The sequence below is a fragment of the Siniperca chuatsi genome, linkage group LG6 (genome assembly GCF_020085105.1).
Source record: "Siniperca chuatsi isolate FFG_IHB_CAS linkage group LG6, ASM2008510v1, whole genome shotgun sequence".
Taxonomy (NCBI): domain Eukaryota; kingdom Metazoa; phylum Chordata; class Actinopteri; order Centrarchiformes; family Sinipercidae; genus Siniperca; species Siniperca chuatsi.
In genome coordinates this window covers 30,306,415-30,329,347 of record NC_058047.1, presented here as the reverse complement: position 1 = coordinate 30,329,347, position 22,933 = coordinate 30,306,415, and the positions used below count along the sequence as shown (strand labels likewise).

Genomic DNA, 22,933 nt, shown 5'->3' with positions numbered 1-22,933 from the left:
TTGGAAAGTGTGGGAAAGATGTGTCAGTTAAATGTTGCAATTGTGAAGGAGACCACAGTGCAGCCTATGGGGGATGCGCAGTTCAAAGACATGCAAGAGAAGTCCAAAAATGTAAAATAATAAACAAAGTGTCATATGCAGAGGCTGTTAAGAGGGTCAACAACGAACATGTAGCAGTGGAAAACAGCACTGAAAGTTATAACCCAGGAAACAGTAATGATCCTCCAAGTTCAGAAAACAGACAAACACATCAGAGAGGACTACATGAGACCTCCCACAGGTGCAGGGTAAAGGAGGGAACCGTGTTGGTAGATAGTTAATTCTATTGCATTCGTATCTAAAGTGGTGTACATCGGATTAGAACAAAATGACAGGAATGAGAGAATCGAAACAATTGTGGATGCAGCAAAAGAGTACCTTAGGATGTCAAGCACAGAATGTAAAACGATACAAGGATTGATGAATGTGCTAGTGAAATTACATGTATGATAATTGAAGCTGCCTCAAAGTATCAAGCTAAGCATAGGTGGTTATATAACTGGATCATGGACTTTCTGAACAGTGTTTCAAGTTAAAGTAGGATCAGAAATCTCTAAATCTAAAAGTTGTTATTAAAAAGGGGATACCACAAGGTAGTATCATCAGTCCAAATCTATTTAATATCACGATTAATGATATCTTTGAAAATACAGGGACAGGTATACAGTCAGCATTATATGCAGATGATGGAGCAATTTCGAAAAGGGGAAAAAATTGCTCACATGTGTTAAAGTATACAGAAAGCAACAGTCCGTGTCGAGAAATGGTCTTACGCTTGGGGATTCAAAATTTCAGTAGCAAAATCATGCTATATGCTGCTCACTAAAAAGAAAATAGGTAACGAGCAGGGGTTAACACTACATAGCACGCCCACGGAAAGAGTCAGTGTTTAAATATCTTGGTCTATGGATTGACGAAAAATACACATGGAAGAATCATATTGAAAATATTGAGACCAAATGTAAAACGATGTTAAATTTAACGAGGTGTGTGGTCGGAACTGAATGGGGAGCCGACAAAGAAGCATTATTACACAGATGCATGAGGAATAATAACACTGGGTGCATGGTTCAAGAGTATTTGAAGAAAAGTTACTATAATTATCTTAATATTTTTACGGATGGATCAAAACACTCAAATAACGAACATGTAGGGCTGGGTATACACATCCCAGAATTTGACAAAGGAAGTGTTAGAGAATCTCAAACAGGTTCTCAGGACACACAGCAGGCGTCTTCAGTGGGTAGAGGAGGTCAAACCGATTAAAGTGGTGGTATGTTCAGATTCTGCTGCTGCAATACAAAGTATACCGTCAGGAGAAACGGCCCGAGAGGATCTGTTAATCGAGGTTTATATGAGCCTACTGAATCTGCAGCAACCAGGAATCGATGTTCATTTCTGCTGGAGACCAGCTCACGTTGGAATAGAGGGAAATGAAACTGCAGATAAACTTGCTAAAAATGCAGTAAACAAAGATAATAATGACATTTTAGAAATTTGTTTTGGGAGATCAGAAGCAAAATCACTAACTCATCAGGGAATAATGACATCATGGCAGGAAACATGGAATAATGACAGCTAGGGTAGAGAATACTATAAAATCCAAAAATCTCAGCCTAGAAAAGATAACATCTTCTTTCCTACATTTACCTAATTATTTCTGACTAAGACTAGGACACACAGGACTCAGTGCTACCTTGTATACCATGAAACAGTCGGTGTCAGATAAATGTGAGACTTGTAACTGGAAGGAATGTGCTGAACACTGCTGATGGGATGTAGGAGGTTCAGTGTAGAGAGAGACTGAAGGGCAGGGAGGCAGGGAGCGGAGCATCAGAGGTCTGTTAGAGAAACACTTACAGGCTCAAAGGGCTTTATTCAAATATTTAAAAGAAACAGGTATATCTATAATATAGATTACAGATTGTTAGTTGGGTTGTTAGTTTTGGTTAAAGTCATGATGTTACACACTCCCATACAGTAGGTGGCGGCATGCACCTTTAACGTTGGTTTGTAGCCCGCCAGTAAAATCGAAGAAGAAAAAGAAGAAAAAGAAGAAGAAGAAGTAGTAGTATAGAAAGCTCCAGATCAACATGGCCGCCTGCATGAAGATATTCCATGCTGCGAGACAGCTGCACAGAAATTCGGCCCTTGTTGTAAAACCAAACTGGTTTGGGGTATTCAGCCAGCCCACCCTGACCGACACATCAGCCTTGAGCCGGCTCCATCCTCCACGGTTCTACACCAGCACCGGGACTTCACAGAAAACATGCCCCAACCGCTTCTCTAACATTCCAGTCAGCACAGCAATGACAGCTCGTTGCAGGCTGAACGCCAGATCTCACCGGTGGATACGGATCGGCGCCGTTCAACGCTGCCACACCGATCTCCTAACACCGACCTCTCGGCCCTACATGTTTCAGGACAGGATGTTCGGGAACCGGGCCAGTGGTGCAGGCTTCTCCGGGGAGGACGGCGGGGACAGTGCAGGCTCTGGGGGAGAAGAGTCTGGGGGAGATGGGGGAGTGCTGTACAACGGACCTCAGATGACGGCTCTCACCCCCATGATGGTCCCAGAGGTGTTTCCCAATGTTCCGCTTATCGCTGTGAGCAGGAACCCAGTATTCCCCCGCTTCATCAAGATCATAGAGGTTAGGATGATGCAACGGTACTTCTCCTGTCGTTGGTTTCATTGGGTTCAAGGACACAGGGATGATTACTCTATAACCGTCTCTGGTGATCAGAGGCAACACTGTTCATACTCTTTGGAGTGAAAATTCTAGTCTGTTGTCTCATACATGTTTTAGCTGGATATACTGCGCTTCAGATTAACTCTGCCTGATCTTGCTGTAAGAAAATGACTTGGTTTGTGGTCATCTTGTGTTGTACTCTTCCTTTTACTGGCCTCATTTCCACTGCATGGTATGGCTGAATTTTAGTTCACTTGCACTTTGAAGCTGGACTCCTGTTTTGAAGTTAAAGGGGGCATTCCACTGATTTTACACAAGAAATTGAGGCTTGTATTATTGTCTGCCACAATGTCTTTTTCAGTGCTACAACTTGGTGGGTGTGTGTGAGATACATTTTTTTTTTAATTCTAAACAATTACAAAACATTATACAGGGGTAAATCTGATACAAAGCTCTTAGGTATGTGTTTTCAAGTGCTGAGTGTATGCAATGTGTCTGTCTGTCTCCCTGTCAGGTAAAAAACAAAGCGTTGATGGAGTTGTTGAGGAGGAAGGTTCGTCTGGCTCAGCCGTATGCTGGAGTATTCCTGAAGAGAGATGATAAGTAGGTTTGATAACTCACTCCTCTGCTAGAATCACTGATGGTCAGGTTGATACCGGCCTGAGAAGGAGAGCTATAATCCCTGGCTGTGTGCTTACATGCTCTTCACTTATTATTATTATTATTGTCACTGGTTTTTACCTGATTTGTAAAACTTAATCTAAATGGGATAGCTGGACCCCTTTAATGTAATCCAGACTGAACATTTCTTGTTGCTGCTGCTTCACATTAAAAGCTTTCCAATGGGAGACTTTTCTTTTGAAGCAGCTTCAGGAATGCAATGTATTTGTCGCTGAGATCAGTGGGGCTTCACTAACTATCAGTCTACACAACAGAATATGGACTTAATGTGATCTGCAGATCAGTTTTAAATATCTCCGCTGCCTGCTGTCCATGTCTGTGTGTTGGTAGTAATGAGTGTTTTTGTCTCATGCAGTAATGAGTCAGATGTGGTGGAGTCTCTAGATGCCATCTACTCTACAGGGACCTTTGTTCAGATTCATGAGATGCAGGACCTGGGAGACAAGCTGAGGATGATCGTCATGGGACACCGCAGGTTAGAAACACTACTGCTGCTGGTGGGCGAGAATTTTTGGGTAAAAGGCATAGTGGTTAGTTGGAATGAAAATCTTTAGACTCTGCTGTCCATGGCACACTGTTGCCTGTACCTTGTGTAGACCTCTGATATGTATGTATATTTATACTCTGGTCTGTCAGGATCCGGATCACAAGACAGCTGGAGGTGGAACCTGAGGAGGCAGCGACGTCCCCTGCGTGGTCAGAGTCTGAGGCAGAGTCACAACCCAAACCTCCACCGAGACGCAAAGCCAAACGCAGCCGCAAGGACCAACCGGGCTTTCTGACAGAGCAGCTGGAGGACAAGGTCCGTAACATGACCCTCACCTGCCACACCTGTAGCCTTCTACACATGCTGTCAGTCAGTAGCTCTCAAGCATTACTCAGGCAAACATGTAAGCAGGAAATGCAGCCAATCAAGACCTTCACCATCTTTTGGACCTCCATCCACTGTGTTTGGAAAACTGCTGTTTTAGCTGTGTGGCCATGAATGTATATTTTCAGGGTTGGTATTCTGAACCAGTTTCTAGTTAAGTTGGTAGTGAGTCCGCACACATTGATTTGGGCATTGTGTACTGTTTAGGTATATTTATTCAATGAACATTGGATCACTGAGTAAATGACCTGCAACACAAATCGAAGAACACAAGGCTGGAAGAGCAACCAGGCAAAGTGGGCAACTTCCCTGGAGCCTCAGATCCCCTGTGCCCCCGAAAGTACCAGGTTCACTAATGTCAGCTAGTTTTGGTAATTAGAGAATTTGCACCACTAAAGTACAATATTAACTAGGACAAGGTCCTGATTTGTTAGCTGATTTAGTGGCCTTGTCTTATAGAGGAGCCCTATGTCAATTTTTTTAAAGCCCTTTATTATTTTAATTTATATTGTGCTCACTTGGTGCATATTTCTAAATAAAGTTGTGTATAATCAAATTACCACAAACTAAGTGACTGAAAACCAGGAGCCAGGTAGAGTTACTCCAGCATCGGACTACTGGTTGGGTTCTTGGTCTCTGGGTAAGTAATGAAGCTGCCATGTGTAGTCTACTCAGCCGTATTTATTTAATGGAAACATGGAGGCAGCAAGGTACATACAAACTGCAATGAAGGTGGTAGGTGGGGTTGGGGCCCAACAGCAATGTTTTCCCCCGGGGTCCCTCAGTAGGTTAATCCAGCTATGGCAGAACATAATAATGTTTGTCATTTGCACAACTGTACTTTTTTTTATGTATTTTGTTTTTAGAACTATCATCATCATTAGTTTGTTAGTGTTGGTAGTAGAAGTATTTGTACTTTATATTCATTTTAATTTTGATGGTAGTGATTTTAACTATATTGTTGCTCAGATTTCAGAAGCAGACCTGAGTCCAGAGCTTCAGCCGCTGCCCTCCTCCAACATCCTGATGGTCGAAGTGGACAATGTTCAGCATGAACAGTTCACTGTCACAGAGGAGGTCAAGGTACACAACTCACATTACAATAGGTAGCACAGTAGGGAGTGGTAAGATAAGTTTCACCAAGTGATTTTCATTATGGAATTTAAATGATTTCTGATTATGTGGCAGATGTTTTAAAACAGATCTTACAAAAAAGGAAACACTGGTAGAATCTAAACTAGAATCTGTGATGTGTGTGTTCTGCAGGCGCTGACAGCAGAGATAGTGAAGACTATCAGGGACATCATTGCACTCAACCCCCTCTACAGGTCAGTCCTGACACGTATTTACTGAGTCTGTCCTGACCACATTCGATCATCCTATATTTGTTTTGGTTTCTATTTACATTATACAGCTTGCATTTCACACTTATAACTTAAGGTTAGTAAAGCGATTTAGAAATGTTTGACAACTGCTAGCTCTGTATTTAAAAAAATACAACCTGCACCACTGGTTTCCTTTGATGGTTTCCTATAATATTTCATATAGTGTTTTGTATCTGCTTGAGACATCCTTAATTTTACTTTAATTTCAGGGTTTAGATCTTTACATGTTTTTCATTTAATATTTTCTTTTACTGATTAGCCACTATATGACATTCATGTAGAGTATCCTGGTTATGAGTATCCCAGTTTCGGTCATTATGATGATGGATGGATCATAGTACATAGTGTGGTGTAAGCAGTGTGTTTATTTAACAATGAAATATAGCATTGGAAGGCGGTGTGAAAAAACTTAAGAGTAAAATGGTAAATGTACTTGTATGGCGCCTTTCTAGTTTTTTCGACTACTCAAAGCGGTTCACACTACATATCACATTCATACACTCATCAGTTCAATGAAACTAACTTCATTCACGCTCATACACACCGAAGGCACAGCCCTCGGGAGCAATTTGGGGTTCAGTGTCTTGCCCAAGGACACTTCGACATGCGGGCTGGGGGAAGCCGGGATCGACGACCGACCTTCCGATTGGTGGACAACCCGCTTTACCACTAAGCCACAGCCGCCTCGGAGTAAATTGAGCATCTGAAATAAATTATAAAAAATTTTGGCACCCCTACAGCAGGTGGCACTCTAGGCAACCGTCTAAAGGAGGGGACACACATTACGACTGTTGAGCCAATTATGAATATGATTTGGGCGTGATGACTGTTTGGACCAATTTGGTCTGGGTTGGTGTTGGCAGTCAGCAGATAAAATCATATAGTGTGTGATATGTAAAAATTCAAATCTTAAGTCTTCAGATTCAGTCGTTGCCAGTCATTCTCATTAAGATTTCTGTTCGATATTAGAGACTTACATTGATGACTCGTGTGTTGCCTGAGCGAGACTTGCTGGTAAATAAACAGCTTTACCTAACTTGAAGTTTATAATTTTTACAAAGTTCATTTACCTCTAGTTCCCTCTGTAGGCTCTACAGTTCTACACACCTCTCTATTCAGGATCTCACCAAACTCTGCTTTTTTTCCTCTTATATATTCCTATCAAATCACACTGCAAAATTAATTTTCTTTGTGCTCACAATCTGCTAGTTAACAATCAAGTTAACATGTGATTTATTAAGGCAACATCTAAATAAGCACTGGGACTACCTTCTACTTTTATTCTGTGACTGAGGAGAACTTTTTCAGTATAAAGTCAGTGTTCGATTTAGTCTCAGACCAGCAGGCTCAGTGTGTGTGTGTGTGTGTGTGTGTGTGTGTGTGTGTGTGTGTGTGTGTGTGTGTGTCAGAGAGTCAGTCCTCCAGATGATGCAGGCTGGTCAGAGAGTGGTTGATAATCCCATCTACCTCAGCGACATGGGAGCAGCTCTGACAGGAGCAGAGTCACATGAACTACAGGACGTCCTGGAGGAAATCAGTGTGAGCAGTCTGCATGCTTTCTGTGTCTTATTCAGTCTTATTTACTGTGTGGGAGACAGTCCTGGATGATTCATATATACAGGCTCAGAGAGGCAGCTGTGTGCTGCTCTTTAACGGAGGTGAGGAAGTTATCAGACATGGATATGTCAAACCAACCAGTTAGTCATCCTTCAAGTCAAAATATTCAGATAAAGCATATATGTATGTATCAACTTTGTGCAGCTTTATTTTTGTTTTTTTTTCGAGGGCAGTGTCCTCTTCTCCTCATTCTAATGTGCAGAGCCAGAATGGGATTATTACTGCCCCCTGAGGCAGATGGGGAAGGAAACACCCACAGTAACTACGGTTGGTGTGAACCACAGTCATAGGCTGTTCCAAATCACATACTAACTTACTGCCTACTACATACACAATCAGTGTGTACTGCATATTGCCTACTAAATGAACGATTAAGTATGCCATAACCAACAGACTGTTCACACTAGAGAGAGAGAGACAGAGAGTGAGTTTGGTTACATGAGATGAGAACTAAGTAGTTGATTTGGCAAATGGACTTCTGGTTAACTTTCCCACCTCTGATAAAGAACAGCACACAGGCGCTTCTCTAAGCTTTTCAATATATATGTTTATATCTATATATTTAGGTAAGCTGTACAATGTAAAATTAGTTGAAAGTGTACAGACCTTTGAAGCCTGTTTCTGTGTGTCTCTGCAGATCCCGAAGCGTCTCTACAAGGCTCTGTCTCTGCTGAAGAAGGAGTATGAGCTGAGTAAACTGCAGCAGCGACTGGGCCGAGAGGTCAGAGGTCATCACCAAACATACAGTATATGAGCTTTAACCAGCCACTGCTCTGCTCATCACCAACAGTCATTCATCTGTCTCCCGGCTCTGCTCACAGGTGGAAGAGAAGATCAAACAAACTCACAGGAAGTACCTGCTACAGGAGCAGCTCAAGATCATTAAGAAGGTAGAACAGACTGTGCGTCCTCTGATTCTGTGTAGTCTGTATGTCTGGCATTATGTCTATCAGCAAAACACTCTGAAATTCTTTGGGGGCCTGCAGCAGAAGTGAAAACCTGTCAAGGCTTTTAGACTTGCACTTTGTCTGTATATCAGTACAACTTCCAAACTAATAGTGTGTCAGTCGAACACAGCTGACATGTGGGCCGACACATATTCCATCAAACGACCCTGTTAGTATTTATTGCAGGGCTGTTGTACTGGATTACATAAAATGCAGGGTGTCCGTGGGGTCTTAAAAAGTATTAAAAAGTCTTAAACGCTATTTTCAGAGGTATTCAATTTTGTAGCTTGTTTTCAGTATATATCAGGGATGTGAAGGTAACGTTTACAACCACAGCGTGCTTGTAAAGCTAATAGCTAAGTGTTATGAACAAGCTAAAATGAAAGCTACCTGTATGTAGCCTAACTGTTTGCCACAAATCTTAAAATTTGGCAAATTCTTGTAAACTTGCTGCTGGCTGAGACAGCAGTCCCCCCTCCACACCAGCCCCTCCTCTCTACAAGCAGTACATGCAGCAGAGGGCGGAGGACAGGAGGTCCTCCAGTATCAGTCCTTCGTCCTCCTGACTGATGTCTGTGTTCTTCATTCTTTCTAAACTTCACTCAGTATTTTGATGTCAGGAATATTAGGCTATTTATTTTACTGACATTTTAGATTAGTCTCCAGTAAGATATTATTGAGTGTATATAGTGACTTTGCTGTTGTAAACTTTACTGTTGCAGCTTTAGAAACAATATTTAGTTATATTTAAAATATAAATCAATTCTAATCCTGTTCTGAATTTATTCTTTTTAAAAAATAATAATTTTTAAAAAACCCAATTATTTAGTAATAAAAAAGAACCGGTAAGAGTATTGATAAAGAACTGGGCAGATAAGAGTATGGATAAAATAAAGATACAATCCTAACGATACCCACCCCTACATCTGGTTAGTGGCTTTGCCCTGACTTTAGGAGAATGAGCAAAGCAGACCTGCTCCAGTAGGTCTGAGGAGCAGGTCTGAGACCTTGGACCCATTAAACAATGTGTGTGTGTGTGTGTGTGTGTGTGTGTGTGTGTGTGTGTGTGTGGCTGTGGGTTTTCAGGAGCTGGGTCTGGAAAAAGAAGACAAAGAAGCTATTGACGAGAAGTTTAGAGAGAGACTCAAAGAGAGGACTGTCCCTCAGCACATAATGGACGTCATCAACGAAGAACTCAACAAACTGGGACTGCTGGACAACCACTCGTCAGAGTTCAAGTTGGTATTTTTTGTCCCACTAGCCATGGAGGGCCTTTAAATGATGATGTCACTCAGTTGGCTTTAGGAACATTTGAGTCCAGAAAGACTTATCTTGACAAATACTGAACAAAGTGGCATGAAATTTAGTTTAGGTATTCATGATCTCTGGAAAATGATTCCTAATGTCATGATAACCCCTTGACCTTTTTCTTTCTAGTGCCATATTCAGGCTCACTTATTTCCACTTCCAATCTAATGCAACAAAATGCATTGAGGACATTCGTGCTGCACAGAAAATTAAAACTTTCCATTTTGGATACTCTTTCTCTAGGACAAACAATAGTAAAGTAAAGGAGTTTTTGACCACTAGTAGCAATTTTTTTTACTAGTTGGTCACAGGCAAGCTTTAATGGTAATCTCTATGTAGCCAATCTCTCTTTTGTATGCACTGGTAGTTCTGTTTATCAGAATAACAGACACATTTCACACAATACTAAAATCATTTCATTTTTGTTCTGTTTTACATTACAATAAACACAAATAAGCAACAACAACTGTATGTTGCAGTGTAACCCGTAACTACCTGGACTGGCTGACTAGCATGCCCTGGGGTACCAACAGTGAAGAGAACTTATCACTGGAGAGAGCCAAAGATGTTCTGGAAGAAGACCATTACGGAATGGACGATGTTAAGAAACGCATATTGGTTAGCAAATGCACACATGCACACACACCATTTTAAAAGCACAAGAAATGGGGGGGGGGACTTTTGTTCAAATGTTCAGATACCTTTAATTCAATATTATTTCTATAGCACCAATTCGTAACAGAAGTTATCTCATTGCATTTTTCCTATAGAGCAGGTCTAGACCGTACTCTTTATAAAGAGATACATCTATTCACACATCAAAAACTGTGGAAAACTTTTTCTGGTAGAAATGAACCTGACTTCCTCTGTCTTTGTGCAGGAATTCATAGCAGTGAGCCAGCTGCGTGGCTCCACCCAGGGGAAGATCTTGTGTTTTTACGGTCCTCCGGGTGTAGGAAAGACCTCCATCGCCCGCTCCATAGCCAGAGCCCTCAACAGACAGTACTTCAGGTTCAGCGTGGGAGGCATGACCGATGTGGCTGAGATTAAAGGACACAGGTCTATACTACCAATATTATTGATGGACCAGTAAAGCATATGTATCATGTACAGAGCTCTGTCTGGTATAGGGCAGGAAAAGGTTAAGAAAATTGATGGGGAAAAACCTGGATAAGGACAGGTAATACTAGAATTAACTGCACCTACGATGTGATGGGTTACAACTAGAGATGCACTGACATGGAATTTCAGGGCCAATAACGATGTGTTTGTGTGTGCAGGAGGACGTATGTTGGAGCGATGCCAGGGAAGATTATCCAGTGCCTGAAGAAAACCAAAACAGAGAACCCTCTGGTGCTAATAGACGAGGTCAGTATGGTGGTGCTGTTCCTGTAGTTCTATCTGTTGAGTTCACTATCAGAGCAACATTAATATTACTGGAGGAAATCTGCTGATGTGGTATATACTGTCAGCAATGAACAGATTCGTTCTGTCTACCAGTTTTAGCTTCAGTTACCTGTAGATTTCTTGGCCCATATAAACAGGGGTGGAGTGTTTTGCCTGTTTTAATATATTGTAGGTGACACAGAGTAACATGTGGACAACCATTATTTGTATGGAAATATTATATTGTGTCTTGCCACTGACACAATACTAAAACTCAAACATTCTATATGTAAACAAGCTGTCAAGGTCCTGGACAATAAACTTCAAAGCTACCATCACTTTATTATGCTTCCTTGATATGGTCTTAACAGTTGAGAAAATCATACTAAATTCCACAATGCTTTGTCATGATTTAGCACCTCCCCCACTTTGCACATTTATAAATCATAAAAATGTCAAGGATAGATTGATCAGATCCGCAATGTTGTCCCAAGATGGATACAAGACTAAGAGTCTACAGCCATGCTATCGGCTCTGTGGGGCTGTAATTGAAGATAAAAATGCACATCAGCGTGATGGCGTGCTCACAACGATCATGCTAGCATAGTAATGTCTAGCAGGTATAATGTATACCATGTTCGTCGTGTTACTTTTGCGTGTTAGCATGTTAACATTTGCTAATTAGCATTAAACAAAGTACATCTGAGGCTGATTGTAATGTCATCAGTTTTGCAGGTATTTGGTCATAAATAGGTATATGCATGTACACACCCAGAAAGTATGTACAGTATGTGCAATGTCAGTGTAAAGTTCCATGTCATTTATTTATGGTAGAGTGCGGAGGATGAGGTGGAGTTGAGGAGTCTCACAGCCTGAGGAAAGAAGCTGCTCTGTAGTCTGGTGGTACGGCAGTGGATACTTCTGTATTGCTTGCCAGACAGCAGCAGGATGAACAGGCTGTGGCTGTGGTGGGTATTGTCTTTTAGTATCCTTTGGGCTCTTGCGCAGGCACCTCACCGATATCACTGATGGTCTGCAGAGGGGTACCAATGATGTTCTGGGCGGATTTAATCACCCGCTGCAGAGCCCTCCTGTCCAAGTTAAAACATTATTTTTATATATATATATATGAGAGAGATCTGAGAACATATATATGTTCTTGTTAACTTTTATTACAGAGAAGTAATAGAAAGCATCCACCAGCATGTCCACAAATACCCTGGACCGTGTGTTCTGGCAGCTACAAAGCCCTCCCTCGCCCCACTGTGGTCAATCAGACCATATTTCAGCTGATAAAAATGGTCAAACTATCAGCAAAAACATTTCAAGCGTGGACAGATGAAGCTACAGCAGCTCTACAGGACTGTTTTGAGTGCACAGACTAGCTCAAGTTTAGAGATGCCGCCACCCAGGAGAACCACATCAACCTTGAGGAATATCATCAGTGACATCGTACATCAGCAATGTGTTGATGATGTGGTGGTCACAAAGACACTAAAATCATTCCCCAACCAGAAAGCCTGGATGTATGGAGAGGTGAGGGCTCTACTCAGTGTTGTAGGTGTTACAACACTGCCAGAGGCATCAAGGATGCAAAGCTGAGACATCAGTAGAGACTAGAGAGAGACCTCAGCACCAACAACACCAAAGATATGTGCGGCAGGCGATCAAAAACATCACAGGCTACAAAAGCAGGAGCGCCCCCATCATGTGTGAGGCTACGTTACCAGATGAGCTATGCTCATTTTGATCTCCCCAACAAAGAGTCAGATGTAAAGTCGACTCCGCCTCCAGAAGACCAGCCATCGTCAGTATCCACAGCAGATGTGAGAAGAATCCTGCTGAGAGTGAATATGAGTAAAGCTGCTGGGCCTGATAACATCACTGGCCGTGTACTAAGAACATGTGCCAATCAGCTAGTTGATGTTATTACTGACATTTTTAATATATCACTGACACAGGAGAGTGTTCCCACCTGCTTCAAGACAGCCACCATCGTCCCTGTACCTAAAAAGTCTGCAGTGTCACAATGTATATACAGCAGGTAAAATAAGTATTGAACATGTCACCATTTTTCTCAGTAAATATTTCTCAAAGTGCTATTGACATGAAATTTTCACCAGATGTTGGTAACAACCCATGCAACCCACACATGCAAAGAAATGTTCAATACTTTTTCCCTGTGTCATTTAACATTTTAACACAAAACTTAATTTATGGACATCTATGGTTTGATTTCTTTGCATGTGTGAATTTCATGAGTTGTTACCAACATCTGGTGAAAATTTCATGTCAATAGCATCTTATATATTTATAAATATATTTACTGAGAAAAATGGTAACATGTTCAATACTTATTTTACTTGCTGTATGCATTATCTTGATCAAACCATTTGTCAGCATTTTGCTTTTTAACAGGCTTCCATTTTTGTTTTATAAGGTTAGCTTTAATAGCTGCCTGATGAAATATCTTGATCATCGATGGCTGTTTTTACACCATCTCTGGTAGGGACATATTGATTTTGGTTATATACTGATATGTCATTCATCAGATCAGGTGAGTTCAAGGCCATGATGAATTTGTCTCCACTGTCTTGGCCCCATCTGAAAGTAGGATTTACTTTATACAGCTTACTGGGTTCCCTTTTTGTGTCACTCATTTGACCTGAGAGTTTAAAGAACACATTTTTTTGGTTGTGGTCTGAAAGGGGGGATTGCTGTCTTGACAGTCAATGCACTGATAGTGGAGGGGTCCATGTCAGTGATTGCATAGTCTACTAGACTAGACCCAAGAGCTGAGGAGTATGTGAATCTCCCTAAAGAATCCCCTCTGGACCTACCATTAACTGTCTAAGGCCCGACAGAGATGCACTACCTTCCTTCCACTTTGGTTTATTTCAGAGTCAAGGGTCTTACGAGGGGTGACGGTTGGTGTGGTAAACGGGGGAGACTGATCAAATATATGGTTGTTGGCCTGTGGGTCGATGACATCAGGTTTGACTCCTGTTCGTCCATTCAGATCTCCATTTAGAAGCACGTTTCCCTGGAGTGGAGAGTTTCAAAAATGTCTTCTTCAAAATAAGGAGAATCTACTGGGGGTATATGAATAGCACTGACGTCAAAGATCTCCTTTATACCACACCAAGATCCTCCCCGATGTTCTGCCCTTGTGTATGTTTGTTAATTTTATAAAGGGCACCATGACTTCATTATATCCTGGAGGACAGTGAGTGAGCAGATCATTTTGACACCATGTCTCTGGTAATACAATTACGTCAATGTCTTTGATAGATTTCATGAATTCAGGGTTTCCACTTTTCAGCTCAGAGGTTGAGGAGTGGAGACCCTGAATATTCCAGCAACTTTTATAAAATGAACACATTAAAACAATCAAAATTAACCTGTATAGTGAGACAAATATAGAAACACCCACAACTCTCTATACCGAATAATAATTTTACATGGATGCATGTACTATTTTCACTAATATTATCATTGTACTAACTACTACTATTGCTATGGTTCAGTTTGTCAAATGAGAAGGTGTTCTGAGGGTGTGTAGCATTTCCCTGATGTCTCCCAGCTCAGAGGTAGCAAGGGGAGGGATTGTGGCAGTAGGCTGAGCCACAACTTCAGCATACCATGAAAAAGCTTGTTTGTGTCCAGGCATTTCCCATTAGTCAGCCAACAGGACCACTTGTGGGGCTTCATCTTCAGGCTGAGTGGAGGGAAGCTGGGATGGGCAGAGCTGGCTGTTGGCAGCTGGCTGTGTGGATGGATGGATAGATATTGATGAGAATGAGTCTTTCTCCTCCCCTGTCATTACCAGGTGGATAAGATCGGTCGTGGTTACCAGGGCGATCCATCCTCCGCATTGCTAGAGCTTCTAGATCCTGAACAGAACGCCAACTTCCTCGACCACTACCTTGATGTTCCTGTAGATCTGTCAAAGGTAGGAGTGTGTGGTCTTTGTGTATAATTCCACAATCCTAGTGAAAAATGATATGTAAAATTCAGTTTTTGTAAGCCCTGCCCATCTCTATCTGCTTTAATAAAGGTTTTGTTTATCTGCACGGCAAATGTGATTGACACCATCCCAGACCCTCTTAGAGACAGGATGGAGATGATCAATGTGTCTGGATATGTCGCTGAGGAGAAACTGGCTATCGCTGAGGTAACACCAACTTCTACCTCTCCACTTATGTGATTGTGTAAAATAAATAAATAAAGTTTGCTGTATAAATTATGTTATGATTATTGTTGTATACTTTTTAATGATAGCGGGTTCATTTTTCTCATAGTTAAGATATCAATTACTAAATAAAACTTCAGTATACCTTACTGGGGCAGCTGTGGCTTAGAGGAAGAGCAGGTTGTCCACCAATCGGAAGGTCGGTGGTTTGATCCTTCCCCAGCCCACATGTCGAAGTGAACCCCAAATTGCTCCTGAGGGTTGCACCTTCGGTGAACCTTCGTGTGAATGAGTTACTTTCTTTGAACTGATGAGCATTGCCATCAGTGTATGAATGGGTGAATGTGATATATAGTGTGAAGCGCGTTGAGTAGTCTGAAAGGCACTATACAGGTACAGTCCATTTACCATTACTTACTAGTACATCATGCTTTTAATTTCTATTTCTCTGTGCGTGTGTCTGTCTGGCTGTCCAGCGTTACCTGGTCCCTCAGCTCCGCTCTCTGTGTGGTCTAACTGAGGAGAAGACCTCAATCTCATCTGACGCCCTCAGTCTGCTCATCAGGCAGTACTGCAGGGAATCTGGAGTCAGGAATCTTCAGAAACAAGTTGAAAAGGTAAACTGTAAAGCTTTGTACTCTGTTTACTAAACCTGAGCTCACATGCATCAGGCTACAAAGAACAAATATTTTGGTCTTAATTAGGAGAACATTCTGCATGTAACAAAAACTGAATCCTACTACTACTTCATCCTTTAATAAGACAGGCGGGTACAGGTCAGAAAAGAACAGAAAACTACCTGCTAAACTAATCTTAAAGTCACTGGTATTAATTTGGAAACCAATAACTCTGCAGATGGACTGTGGTTCTGTGTGACAAAAGCAACATTATTTCTCAACTTAACGGCACAGTCACACCAGAAAGTAGCGCATCCCCCAGTGGTTTTGTGTGTAATCCCTTTTCCATCTTTCTGTCAGGTTTTCCGTAAGGTGGCATTCGGTATTGTCAGTGGTGAGCAAACTGCAGTGACTATTACACCTGACAATCTGCAGGATTACGTTGGAAAACCTGTTTTCACAGTGGATCGAATGTACAATGTCACCCCACCAGGAGTGGTTATGGGGCTGGCATGGACTGCTCTTGGTGAGAGAGACACACGCGCACACACAAACCAGTACCAATGTAAAATATAACATACTGAAGGTCTGCCTGCATTTTGTCCTCTGTGTAGGAGGGTCGACGCTGTTCATCGAAACTTCACTGCGCCGTCCTTCTGGAGGAATGGACCCTAAAGGAGAGGGGTCACTAGAGGTTACAGGTCAGTCAGGAAGGCCATGAACTGAGTCACTGTTGGGTGGGCTAATCATACATTGTCAAGCACCGGTCTTTTATCTTCACCAGATACTGAACAGAGCATATTAAAGGTGTTGGTGCTACTCTGCAGGTCAGCTGGGTGATATTATGAAGGAAAGTGCAAAGATCGCTTCAACCTTTGCCAGAGTCTTCCTGATGACCCAGGAACCAGAAAATCACTTCCTGGTCAACTCCCACCTGCACCTGCATGTCCCTGAGGTAACCATCGTGACAGTACTGTAAATAAATGACTTACTGATTACTTTTTACTTATTCTTTACAATCTACTAAATTGTATGCAAGAGAAAATACATTTTGTGTACCATTTTTCAAAACGGATAGATTTGAATATATCCTGCTTTAGTGTCCCCTGTAATAGTATAAAAAAATACACTGTGGCTGGCAGCAATGCTCATTCCTATCTTTTTGTCTATAACTGTCACTTGTTTCTAGGGGGCGACTCCCAAGGATGGACCAAGTGCTGGTTGCACCATTGTCACAGCATTGTTGTCCCTGGCAACCAACCGGCCGGTGCGTCAGAATGTAGCCATGACTGGTGAAGTGTCACTGACCGGCAAAATACTGCCAGTAGGTGGAATCAAAGAGAAAACTATTGCTGTAAGTACAAGACACACACACACACACACACACACACACAGATATAAATATATATATATATATATATATATATATAAACAATTTTGGCCTGTAAATTTTTTCAGTTTACCAGCCATTGGCAGATAGACCAACAAATACATTTTTTATATATATATATATATATATATATACACACACACACAAGGCTGGTAACTGAAAAAAGTTACAGGCCAAAATACTTCAACCGGCCATAAAACTGCAAAAAAAGATGTCATTAAAAACAATGTAATTACTAATTACTCATTGATTGACCTTTTTAAAGGAGAACTATAACAATGGAAATTTCAGACACTGTTGTAAGTAGACTCAACTTTTATTTTAAAATGTTAATTGATATTACATCATCTGAAACACATGCACACTCTGCAAACAGCACGCGTGTACTCAACTCCATATACTCAAAATGCTCAAAATTACTCTATATTATGGTTGCGTGCATATCATCCACTCAACCGACTACGACTTAAATTTCGTCATTGTCAGATACAGCCTCTCTCTCAGACCGGCGCTCCATGAAATTAGGTCTCAGAGTGTCAGAGTGCCACAGTTTGACAGGACTAGGGTCATACTCTTGAATGCCTGGGGATGTGAGCTGTACCAGTAGAAGGTCAGACAACGCACCCTTGACCTCCAGTTTTCACCATCTTCATTACATTGAAGCCCCTCACACAGTCTGCTGTTGCAGCTGGTATTGTCTGAATTCCGTCAAGTCCATTATATCCCGACAGGTGCTGCTGTGCATACGGCCGACACAGGACTCCACACTAACTTTTTCATTTAGGTGCACCAGCACATAATTTAGGATTTTATCGATACTCTTATCGGTTCTTTTTCATTACTAAGTACTTGCTTTTTCAAAAATCTATTATTTAAAAATATAAATTCAGAGCATTATAACTTTCCTTGAGTATATGTTGTCCATGTCCAATACTGTATGATTAATATGATGCATTTTGACCGATTATTTATCAACCCTGCACAGGCTTTTCCACCCTCATGCGAATATTTTGAATTTCAGGGAATTAATGTGCTAACCATTCAGTGGTTGCTCTGGTTTCCTCCCACATTCGAAAAACATGCAGGTTAGGTTAATTGGCGATTCACATTGCGAATGTGAGTGTGAATGTTTGTCCGTCTGTGTCAGCCCTGTGATTGATTAGCGGCCTGTTTAGTGTACCCCGCCTCTAGCCCAATTCAGCTGGGATTGGCTCAAGCCCTCCATGACCCTCAAAAAAACAAATGACAGACTAATTAATAATGATGATAACTATTAGCTGCAGGCCAACCCTAAATAATCAGGATGTGGTGTCCTTGTGAGCTGAAACACGTTGGTTAAATGAAGTGCAGAGTGTTGCAGTGAGTCAGTTAGTGCTGGCAGTGTTTGTAGTCAGGACAGTCTGGCTTCAGCCTCACAGCAGGAGAGATTAAGAGATATCCGCTCTAATATGCAATTACATGAGCTTTCACTACAGCACTGCAAACGTCTCATTCCTTCTGCCCAGAACACACACCACAACCCAACACCACAGTGGGTTGAAGATATTCCTCTGCTACCATGAAGTCTCTGTTGAGGGAAAAAGGTTACCTTTAGTGACTTTTCTGCTTATGCTCTGATACAGTCATGTGACAAAAAGGAAACGTGTGAGATAAGTCATCAGTGCAATTAATTTCATCATTTGCTTCCACATTCAGTTATTGACCTACAGAGGTACACAGGTCCTAAAACACACTAGCCCGCTGCATTATATCAGACTCCCAGTGTAACATGACCTCTGGCTTACTGAGAATCCATATTCTTTATTAGAATATATTTATATTTATATTAGAACAAAAGAATTCTGTAATCTGTTCAGTCTAACCCATGGGGCTCTATGGGCACTATCTTACAGCCGGTGTAAAGCGGTGCGCAGCGCAGGTATCATTGCTAGTTTCCAACCGACGCAGTTGTAATTTTCACGCCCAGTGACCACGCTGTGTGCCCATGAGAGTGTTGGTCTTAAAATGAGGTGTGGTCAGATTGCACTATTTTCCTGCTATTTAAAGGGCACGTTAATCCGATAGTAAGATGCGCCTGCATAGGTGGATTCACAACGCGCATACACTCTACACAGAGAAGGGCTATAGAATGACATCATACTAAATGGTACGGGATATTGATGTTTTTTGTATTAATTTGAATGGCCAGGATAACTTCTAATATCTAATAGTTGTTGGGATTTACAATGGTTGAAGATAATCATAAATAATAACTTCAATTGATAAAGTCCTCGGGGGTACCACCCTTAAACAAGGGAAAATGATAGCTAATTAATTGATTCAGTCTCATAAAATACACTAAACTATCAATTTGTAACTCAGATTAATAATTAAATTAATAACTATAACCAAAATTACCATCAATAGTTAGTAGGCTGAAGGATATGGAGTTCAACCTAGAAGAGGTTGGCAAATTATTCACTCTTTTGCAACATTAAAGAAACAAGCATAATTACACACAAGCATTATTAAAAGATAAACAAAGCAAAAACACACAATATGAAGTATAACTCTAAATGCACTAAGCTAAAGAACAAAAGGGTGGGTGTGTTGTGAGAGAGATACAAAATGGCTGCTTCAGTCCACAATGGCGTCAAGCATCTAATCTAATTCAAAATGGTGGCTGAGCAGCAGCCACATGGTTAGACAACGGAAGGAAATTCAAAATGGCGGCAAGGCCATGTATGTTGAAGAGTGTGGCTCTGTTAAAGGGCCAAATTGAAGTGTATGTGTGAACTGTGTAGGATAAATGATGCCAGGTTAGAAAGAGGATAGTTAGCTGCATGCAAGACCCTGTGTCTGTGTGAACATCACTAACATCAACTTAGGTTATTTTGGTAGCCACATGCTAACAGTGAAAACACATCACAATAAAACTCAGTGAACCAAATCAATACAGATACATTAACAAAGTAACACGGTCCTGTGCTTAGCCATGTACTCTGCTATGCTCTGTTATGCCTAGTTATATGTCCAGTGGTTATGTTACCAGTCCGTAAAGGAAAAAGTTGCTTTGTGGTCCTCCTTGTTAGCTGGACATGTGGATGAGCTAGGCGGGGAAGAATTTTGTTAGCTGGAAGCTGGGTCCATGGAGGGAGTTCACACCTACATGAACGCAGGATGCAATGGTGTGGTGAATGCCAGTGGTCCCAACATAGTTATTAACAATTTACAACAATTTGAGATCGTTTTATGTTACAGCAGACAGCAAACTTAAACAACAACATAATGTATGTCAAAGCAGCCACAGCAACTACACAGGCAACACAGAACTAATGCATGAGAACTGCAAGGAGATGAAGAGGGAGAGACCAGTTCATCATAGTGTATAATAATGCAGCACAGTAAGGATACAGACGTTTTATAGAGGAGACGAGCGTATATAACACGGATCTGTCTGTCTGTCAGTCACTGTTAACAGAAACCCCTGCCTGCAGTATAGTTCATACACTTAACTGATAAACCACAGAATTGTAGAGTAACATTAGGCTTCATGATCAAAGAAAGTTTTTATATCACATTGACACTTCTGTCCATATTCTCACGCTCCCTCTCTCTTGTTCGTTCACATGAGCTCTCTCTCTCTCTCTCTGCTGCGAGTCTGCATCACACTTTTATCAATTGATAAGGGAATGGGAGATGACACTCTTACTGATGACACTGATTTGTTTAATTCATGTTACACCCAAAACACACCTATGTTTAATTAGATACTAAATACAGCACCTTACGCCTTACTGTGCACTCAGATTGAGCGCTATTTAACTAGCAAAAGTGGAGTTGGACACGCACTAAATGCACTTGCGCCATGCTCTATAGACCATGCGCTATATATCGTTTGTAATATATGCTGTTTGAATTTGAAATTGAGCAGAACTTGACATGACCTAAGAACATAAGGTGACCAAACATGGTTACCCATACGTCCAATGACAGGTGCTCACCAAGCTTCGTACTGAGGTGCTCATAAATCATGAGCAGTGTCTTTCTCCAGGTGAACTGAACACTTGGTGGCTTTTATACATTTATTGAACCTGATTGTTTGAATTTTGACCATTTAAAGGTCCAGTGTGTAGGATTTAGTGGCATCTAGCGGTGAAATTGAAGTTTGCAACCATTTGAATACCACTCGCATCACCCTCCCTTCCAAGTGTATAGGAGAAGCTACGGTGCCCACGATACTCGCGAAAAACGCGAACTTCTTTATCTAGATCCAGTGTTTAGTTTGTCCGTTCTGGGCTACTATAGAGAAACATGGTGGTGCAACATGGCGACCTCCATGGAAGGGGACCCACTCCCTATGTAGATTTAAAAAAAAAAATAAAATTAAAAAATCATAAAATGAATATCACAGTAAATATACTGACAGTCTGGCAAGTAGTTGTTTAGATGTTTCTGTGGGCCAACATGTTGGATGAATCGACAAACAGACATTACAATCCTTAGACCCCATTGCTGTCAGGGCAAAAATATAGTTGTTTTTGCAGAAGTAATTTTGAAATCAATTTCGAATTAATGTGCGTACTTATTCCAGAATTTGACCAGGATTTTCTTGTCCCTGTCAGGCCCGTCGTGCAGGTGTGACCTGCATCATCCTTCCATCTGAGAACAGGAAGGACTTCTCTGACCTGCCGGACTACATCACACAGGGCCTGGAGGTCCACTTTGTGGATCACTACAGCCAAATCTACCCCATCGTCTTCCCACAGAACTAGTCACAACTTGCTTTCAACTACAGCGCTAAGACCAAGCCAAGCAGGACCAGGACTTCTTTTTATGGCACTTCAGAACCTAGAACCTGTTTGTTACCACATGACACTGATTGTAGGCCTAGTTAGTAAAATCCAGTTACTTTTTGAGTGATTCTTGTACATACGCAGTTTGGACTCTGAGGTCCTGCTGTGGAGGACACAGGACCCCCGAATGTAGGAGGACTGTCATGTGATAGAGGACAACATCTCTGAACTGAAACCATACAGCCAACTGTGCCAAAGATGGACATACACAGTAAAGTGATGATGGTGATGATGAACACAGGATATGATGTCATTGATGAGTAGAAATTGGGGTGGCGACTTTGCTGCTAGGTAGCCTTTTTACTTTTATTCCTTATATTATTTTATATTATTGGCCATTTGTGATGATGATGTTAGATGTATCTATCTATCTATGATGATAATGTTGAAATTAAATAATAAACACAACTCTGCTGGCTGCTGTTATCTGTTCTAGTCAACCTGGGAATAGCTTTTTAACTGACTAAACTGAGATTGGTGGTTGGTTATTTTATTTTTAAAAAGTTATTTAACAAACAAACAATATGTCCAAGATTAATCATATTTACATAACACAACATTACAAACTGTCCGTCGCAAAGAAGGAAAGTGTTTGAATGTGTGTTAGTTTACAGTAAGTGGGAGTGTGTTAGGTATGTGTGCATTACCACCTGCAACATGAAGATCAAAATTATCTTGATAATGTGTGAAAAACTAATCTCAACTCTGTGGAGTAAAATTAAAAAATAAAAATAAAAATAAAAAATAAATATATATATATATATATATATATATATATATATATATATATATATATATATATATATATATATATATATATATATATATATATATATATATATATATATATGTATATATATATATATATATATATATATATATATATATATATATGTATATATATATATATATGTATATATATATATATATATATATATATATATATATATATATATATATATATATGTATATATA

The 22,933-nt window shown here is 40.8% G+C and overlaps 1 protein-coding gene across 1 annotated transcript; it reads left to right on the top strand.

Moving 5' to 3' along the window:
- The first annotated feature begins 2,093 nt into the window (after positions 1–2,093).
- On the top strand, positions 2,094–22,371 carry lonp1 (lon peptidase 1, mitochondrial). The gene is made up of 21 exons (XM_044199848.1): positions 2,094–2,690; positions 3,244–3,332; positions 3,766–3,885; positions 4,047–4,212; positions 5,251–5,364; positions 5,548–5,609; positions 7,076–7,205; positions 7,921–8,004; positions 8,105–8,173; positions 9,317–9,468; positions 10,018–10,156; positions 10,419–10,597; positions 10,819–10,906; positions 14,754–14,876; positions 14,982–15,098; positions 15,593–15,733; positions 16,094–16,259; positions 16,348–16,434; positions 16,561–16,688; positions 16,923–17,087; positions 21,728–22,371. Exons 1-21 carry the CDS (start codon positions 2,133–2,135, stop codon positions 21,875–21,877), a joined length of 3,027 nt encoding a protein of 1,008 aa, XP_044055783.1. The 5' UTR covers positions 2,094–2,132; the 3' UTR covers positions 21,878–22,371.
- Positions 22,372–22,933: the final 562 nt, after the last annotated feature.